The sequence below is a fragment of the Haplochromis burtoni genome, unplaced genomic scaffold (assembly GCF_018398535.1).
Source record: "Haplochromis burtoni strain Fernald_Lab_line unplaced genomic scaffold, NCSU_Asbu1 Contig_189, whole genome shotgun sequence".
NCBI lineage: Eukaryota > Metazoa > Chordata > Actinopteri > Cichliformes > Cichlidae > Haplochromis > Haplochromis burtoni.
The window spans coordinates 445,137-452,349 of NW_024582550.1; the positions used below are offsets into that span (position 1 = coordinate 445,137).

At 40.3% G+C, this 7,213-nt stretch overlaps 1 protein-coding gene across 2 annotated transcripts in view; it reads right to left on the minus strand.

Annotated features, from left to right (window-relative positions):
- Positions 1 to 4,592: 4,592 nt before the first annotated feature.
- Positions 4,593 to 7,213, minus strand: part of r3hdm4 (R3H domain containing 4) — a 23,835-nt gene continuing 21,214 nt past the window's right edge. For both annotated transcript variants that reach the window (XM_042225916.1, XM_005934873.2), the window contains one exon: positions 4,593 to 6,301. In XM_042225916.1, the coding sequence (XP_042081850.1) occupies positions 6,271 to 6,301 (31 nt within the window). In that variant the 3' untranslated portion in view covers positions 4,593 to 6,270. The remainder of the gene's footprint in view (positions 6,302 to 7,213) is intronic.

The following is a 7,213-nucleotide window of genomic DNA, read 5'->3' on the forward strand; positions in this document are numbered from 1 at the left end:
CCCCAATCCCAGTCCATGAGGGCCGGTGTCCTTGCAGGTTTTAGATCTCACCCTGGGTCAACACACCTGAATCACATGATTAGTTCATTACCAGGCCTCTGGAGAACTTCAAGACCCGTTGAGAAGGTAATTTATCCATTTACATCAGCTGTGGTTGATCAAGGACACATCTAAAACCTGCAGGGACACCAGCCATCGTGGACTGGGATTGGGGGCTCCTGCCCTAGAGTTTTGGCCACCCCATCAACTGATTCCCTATGAGCAAGCAATGAGCGACAGTGGGAAAGAAAAACTCCCTTCTAAAAGGAAGAAACCTTCGACAGAACCAGGTTTATAAAGGGACAGCCATCTGCCGCGACTGGTTGGGGTGGGGGGAGTGAAAATTTAAAAAAAAAAAAAAAGAAAAGCCAAAGTGATCATTATTGGAGCAGCTTAATTAATTCTTGCAATGTAATCTGCTGTTAATGGCTTTTTACAATCCCTGTTTGTGTTTTTGTCATTTTTGTCCGTGGTTGAAGCATTGCTGGAGATTGATTCTCTATGATCTTTCTGTTTTGAAGACTGCTGAGAGATCACAAGGTTTTGTCCTCCTGTGATACTCAGTGCAGGCCTGGGTTGAAAAAGGGATGGTGGAGAACCTCTGAGGGTGTTATGCACTGGTTTGGATCCAAGGCCAACATCTGTTTGATTAGGCTGACAGATAAATGTTGGATATTTCCCCGACAGCTAACGTTCAGTAGTCGTTTGAGTTCATCGAGACAGTTAAGTCTTATGTATCGAGTGTCCTTGGACTGATAATTTGTCTCATCTTGAAATTGTCTTTCGGTCTTAAATGTCCAGCGCTGTCCGTTGTAGTTTTCTTTTATGAAATACAGGGAGTGCAGAATTATTAGGCAAATGAGTATTTTGTCCACATCATCCTCTTCATGCATGTTGTCTTACTCCAAGCTGTATAGGCTCGAAAGCCTACTACCAATTAAGCATATTAGGTGATGTGCATCTCTGTAATGAGAAGGGGTGTGGTCTAATGACATCAACACCCTATATCAGGTGTGCATAATTATTAGGCAACGTCCTTTCCTTTGGCAAAATGGGTCAAAAGAAGGACTTGACAGGCTCAGAAAAGTCAAAAATAGTGAGATATCTTGCAGAGGGATGCAGCAGTCTCAAAATTGCAAAGCTTCTGAAGCGTGATCATCGAACAATCAAGCGTTTCATTCAAAATAGTCAACAGGGTCGCAAGAAGCTGTGGAAAAACCAAGGCGCAAAATAACTGCCCATGAACGAGAAAAGTAAGCGTGCAGCTGCCAAGATGCCACTTCCACAAGGTTTTATGGACTGATGAAATGAGAGTGAGTCTTGATGGGCCAGATGGATGGGCCCGTGGCTGGATTGGTAAAGGGCAGAGAGCTCCAGTCCGACTCAGACGCCAGCAAGGTGGAGGTGGAGTACTGGTTTGGGCTGGTATCATCAAAGATGAGCTTGTGGGGCCTTTTCGGGTTGAGGATGGAGTCAAGCTCAACTCCCAGTCCTACTGCCAGTTTCTGGAAGACACCTTCTTCAAGCAGTGGTACAGGAAGAAGTCTGCATCCTTCAAGAAAAACATGATTTTCATGCAGGACAATGCTCCATCACACGCGTCCAAGTACTCCACAGCGTGGCTGGCAAGAAAGGGTATAAAAGAAGAAAAACTAATGACATGGCCTCCTTGTTCACCTGATCTGAACCCCATTGAGAACCTGTGGTCCATCATCAAATGTGAGATTTACAAGGAGGGAAAACAGTACACCTCTCTGAACAGTGTCTGGGAGGCTGTGGTTGCTGCTGCACGCAATGTTGATGGTGAACAGATCAAAACACTGACAGAATCCATGGATGGCAGGCTTTTGAGTGTCCTTGCAAAGAAAGGTGGCTATATTGGTCGCTGATTTGTTTTTGTTTTGTTTTTGAATGTCAGAAATGTATATTTGTGAATGTGGAGATGTTATATTGGTTTCACTGGTAAAAATAAATAATTGAAATGGGTATATATTTGTTTTTTGTTAAGTTGCCTAATAATTATGCACAGTAATAGTCACCTGCACACACAGATATCCCCCTAAAATAGCTAAAACTAAAAACAAACTAAAAACTACTTCCAAAAACATTCAGCTTTGATATTAATGAGTTTTTTGGGTTTCATTGAGAACATGGTTGTTGTTCAATAATAAAATTATTCCTCAAAAATACAACTTGCCTAATAATTCTGCACTCCCTGTACTTTAATAATAATATAATTTAATAATAATATAATTTAAGTACAAAAATTCCAAGATGGCATGAAATATGAAGTCAAAGTCAAATTATGAAGACACAAGGGGTGGCTCCCTCTATCCTAGACTAGGTCTGGGTGCTTTATGTCAAAATATATTAGATTTGCTAAATGCAGAGCACATACATTGCTTTTTTTAATATTTGGAGTCAAGGTTTAAAGCAATAGTGTGAATGCACTTAAGTTTATTTATTTTTTTAATCCTCCCTCTTCAAAAGTATTATATCATGATAAGCACTGACGGCCCACGTCTGTGAACTCTGCACACGGAAACTATAATTTCAGTTGTGCTGACATTGTTTGATTAGCAGATGAATGCTGGATGTGTCATCGTAAACAAGAACACGAATGGAATCTGATTCCTTTTCTTTCAAATGTCACACAGTAAAAACAGAGTTCCTTTCTTTTGTTTTGTGTTTTTTAACCAGCGTCAGTGAATATTAATATTACCGTAAAGGTGTTAGTGCTGATCAAATGCAATGCAGGGTATTGTGTTTTGTAGCAGTATTGTGCTTATTAAGTTGGACGATGCCTCAGTCTTCCAGCCTTGCTCTATAAGGAAATGAAGGCTGACTGTACATAGTGTTCTGACTTCTGCTCTAACACGTTTCAGCCTATAAAAATAGTGATCCACCTCCACCTCCATACCCCACTGAAACCTGTAAGCTGGCCATCTTAAAATAAAATTCCTGTCCAAGCTAAACACAGTGATACAGAAAATAACAAACTACTTCCAAAAACATTCAGCTTTGATATTAATGAGTTTTTTGGGTTCATTGAGAACATGGTTGTTGTTCAATAATAAAATTATTCCTCAAAAATACAACTTGCCTAATAATTCTGCCCTCCCTTTAGTTATCAGTGTATGAGCCAGAGTCTAAAACATGATCTGGTGGCTGTTCCTGGGTCTGTATGATGAATTTCAAAACATCATAATTGTTTCTCGCAGGGTAGAAAGGAAGCCCTGTAGCAAGCTCCACAGCTACCAGCCCCAGGGACCACATGTCTATTGCTTCATTAAATAGACTACCAATCATAACCTCGGGTGCTCTATAACCAACCGTCCCCACACAGTCACCAGGAATCACTGTAGATGCGGGACATGCAAAGCCAAAGTCTATAAGTTTGACTTTGATGGGACACTCATAGCAGTCCACAACCATTATGTTTCCAGGTTTGAGGTCAGCATGCACTATTCCCAAAGAACCCAGGTGGAACAGAGCATTTGCGAGCCAAAATAACATTGTCCTGATTTCTCCTATTGGGAGAACCCGGTTCCCCCGGTCCCGCATGTACTGCCACAGGCTTTGATCGAGGAGTTCAAAATTTAAGCAGATGCGGTGACCTTCAACAAAAAAGTCGTTCCATTGAACAATGTTGCATCTATCAGCATCCAAGCCTCGTAGCTGCGCCAGGATGAAAATTTCCATTTTTGCCTGTTGCAGAATTTCATTGTTTCTCTTGTTGACTTTAATAGCAACAACTTCGTTGGTTTTTGTATTGCGACATTTGGTTACAATACCAAAGCGCCCTTCTCCAAGGAAACCCTCAACCTCGTAGTGATCTCCCAAAAGGGTCTCTTTAGATATTTCAAGATTATTTTTAGAGGAGGATGGGTTGGCTGATGCGTTGACGTATTCTTGTTGAGAAAATTGTTCCGAGTTTTGGGAACTGCAACTGATTTTCTGCGTTCTTTCTCTTTTGCAACTTGAAGGCTGCTGAGAGACCACAAGGTTTTGTCCCCTGTGCTACTCATGTCAGTGCAGGGAGAACTCTTAGAGAGGCCAGGATTGAAAAAGGGGTGGTGGAGAACAGCTGACCTGTTAAATGTACAAATATATATTTGTATAAAATCTTTTTATATGTGATTTACGTATTTAATTTTCTTTATACAAAGTTACATCAAGATTGCTCTTCTCATCCAGAAGGAATTAAGGAACACATACATAAAACTTTTATACTATGATGATTACCCTTAGAAAAGTGGTCCAAAGGCATAATGTTGCATGATGATATTTCAGTTTAAACATGGATAAAAAAGGATATTGATCTCACACAGATTTGGTTGTTGAACTGGAGCAATGATGCTGGAGAAGAGCTGTTAGCCTTCGCGTATACCTGTGCTGTTAGGTCAGCAGAAGGAGAACAATCTCAAGAATAAAACTAGGTCTGATTTTAAGTCAATATTACAAATGTGAATGAACACTTTAACTTCCATTTATTTAAAGCACTCACACAGATTTTGTTTTCAGCATTCTGACGATAATAAAATGAGAAAATGGAAAACTTAAATCATTTAATAGTTGCAGCGATACTTATAAATATGCACACATACACAAAGATTTTTCAGTTTATTGTATAAAGCTCTCAAACTTTTTGGGCATTTTCAATTCAAATGTTGGCACAAGTCAATTAAATGTAACATGATTGGCACAATTATGTGTACATGTAATGGAAAATTTGACATGGCCCCGAGGTGAACATAATTCAAAAACAGGCTGGGCTCCACACAGTACACAGAAATGAGCACTACATGACATTCAGAGTGACAAGTCAAAAGCCTGAGAAGTTGGATTTTCACACGCACACTTTGGTTGTTGACAAAATGCACCAACAGGTCAAGTTTTGTTACTCTGCTGCCGTCATTATAAAAAGAAAACAGAAATAAAGTCTCTTTTTCCTTAAATAACCTGGATACACGTTTCCAAAACCCAAGTACAGTACAAAGTAGAAAATTGTACAGAGAAAACATAGAAACTGTGTTCATAAGGCAGAAGTATTTTCCAGGGATGCAAATGCTGAGATTTAACATACCTGAGAGTTAAAGCTCAGCAGGTTTTATCCCCCATTTACTGTAGGTACAGTATACATTGAATCTGTGTTAGCAGTTAAAAGCTGTGTGTTCATGTAAACCGAGAGAGCACTCTGTACGTTGATGCACCAAAACATAGAATAATATAGTTTCTTATCCTAAATATTGGCTATTACTGACATAACACTGACAGTGTGCAGTGACAGCAGCAGTCTGTCAGCATCTATGCTCGATCTGCTGCACATGCAGAAAACTGAACCTAATGCCCACATGGCACACACATGCACTGGAAGCAGAACTCATAAAGCCGCTACTCAGCTGTCACAAAAGATGCCTCTGATTGAACTGTAAGGGTTTCTCAGACCCACCTCAAAGCCTCAATCTGCCTCTAAATAATACACACAATAGAAAGAGAGTAACTATAATTTGCAAGTAGCAATGAAAGAGGTGTTCTTTCTTGTGAGTAATAAAGAGATTAAAATTCATGCTTCATGCAGGCTACTGTTTCAGGCGGTGATGCATTTCATTTAAGAACGGTCCTAAAACCTTCACACACACAGCGCTGCAGACTACTCACAGACCTTACACAGTATGCTTTCTATTTCAGGACTTACTGCTGTAATTTACTGTGCCTGTTTTGTCAAGTGTTAAGTCCACTGTTAGTAAAATTCAGCAGCTGGATTTCCTGTGCTGCTTGTACACACACCGTGGGGTAGAAAATGTAACGGTGTGACAGGAGAGGTCAAGTTACCAACCTCAAACAGGTATCAGTTTGTAAGCCTCAGATGCGACTTTGTGTTCAGACCCTGCTTTGCTGAGCTGTATACTCACTACATATTACCCAACAAACAGTTTAACATTCAACTTTAAGCACGAACTAACCTAGCTAACGCTCCAGTGATCGATTCTGTTGCGTTTTTGGATCTAGTTTATGGAAAATTGACAGAGAGAAAGAGAAGCAGACATTTGACCTGGGTGGTTATTACAAACAACGTGTGAAGACTGCACATCATATCTACATTTCAGAGCTCCTGTCTGCAGCAGGAAGAACCAGAAACGGGCGTGGTCCTGTCCTCAACTCATCTGCTCCAGGTAGGCAGACAGCAGGAGCCCAGGAGGCAGGAACTCTTCTTGCTTGTTCACCACTTCAGTCTGACGTAAGCCATTGTAGTCGCTGCCTGGAGGCCCAACAAGCGAGAAATAGATTTTGATCACTGTGATGTGATTGAAACAAACTAAACTGGCTTAGCAGGCGCAGCCAGGATTGGATAAGTACGATTATGTAAAGACAGAAGCATTTATAATGATAACAACTCAAAATCTTCCAATTTTAATAAGATGAAAAGATGATACATGCCAGTAAGTTTTGGGGGGTTTTTTTGTAAAAAATACATTGCATTAGGGCTGCTCAATTAATCGAATTTTAATCTCGATTACGATCTGGGCTTTCAACGATCATTAAAAATGACTGAGCCGATTATTAGCCCCTCCCTCGTGCTTTACTCTCGTGCTGCTCCGTGTGGCAAATCGAGCGCACCTCTCTGCATTTCGAACACACGTCACAACAATTGAGAGGACCCGAGGGAAGCTCAGAAAGCTAAGCAGAAGTTATTTGGAGAGGAGAGTGACTGCTGTTGGTTGAAAGGAGGTGAAAAAAAAACTTCAGTGGTGTGGAAACATTATGTGTTCGTGGAGTCAGACGTGGATCAAGTAGACACAGTGTGTAAACTTTGCTACGGTGTCGTAGCTGTTGCACTACAGAGCAACACTGCAAAGTTCACTAAACATAGATGTTTACATTTTTCATTTATTTCTTATATATATATCTCTATATATATATATCTCTATATATATATCTCTATATATATATACATACACACACACACACACACACACACACACAAATACATATATACACATATATTTAAACACATCAAAGTAATTCCAAAGTAATTGCTTAAAGGAGCTTCTTCGGAGGGGGTCACGTGGCCAAGCATTAAGATGGCAGCTTAGCGGGGTCGCTCCTAGGACAGTGTACAAACTTTCTATAAAAAACCCTTGTATATGCTGTTAGTGTGGTCTGGAATATA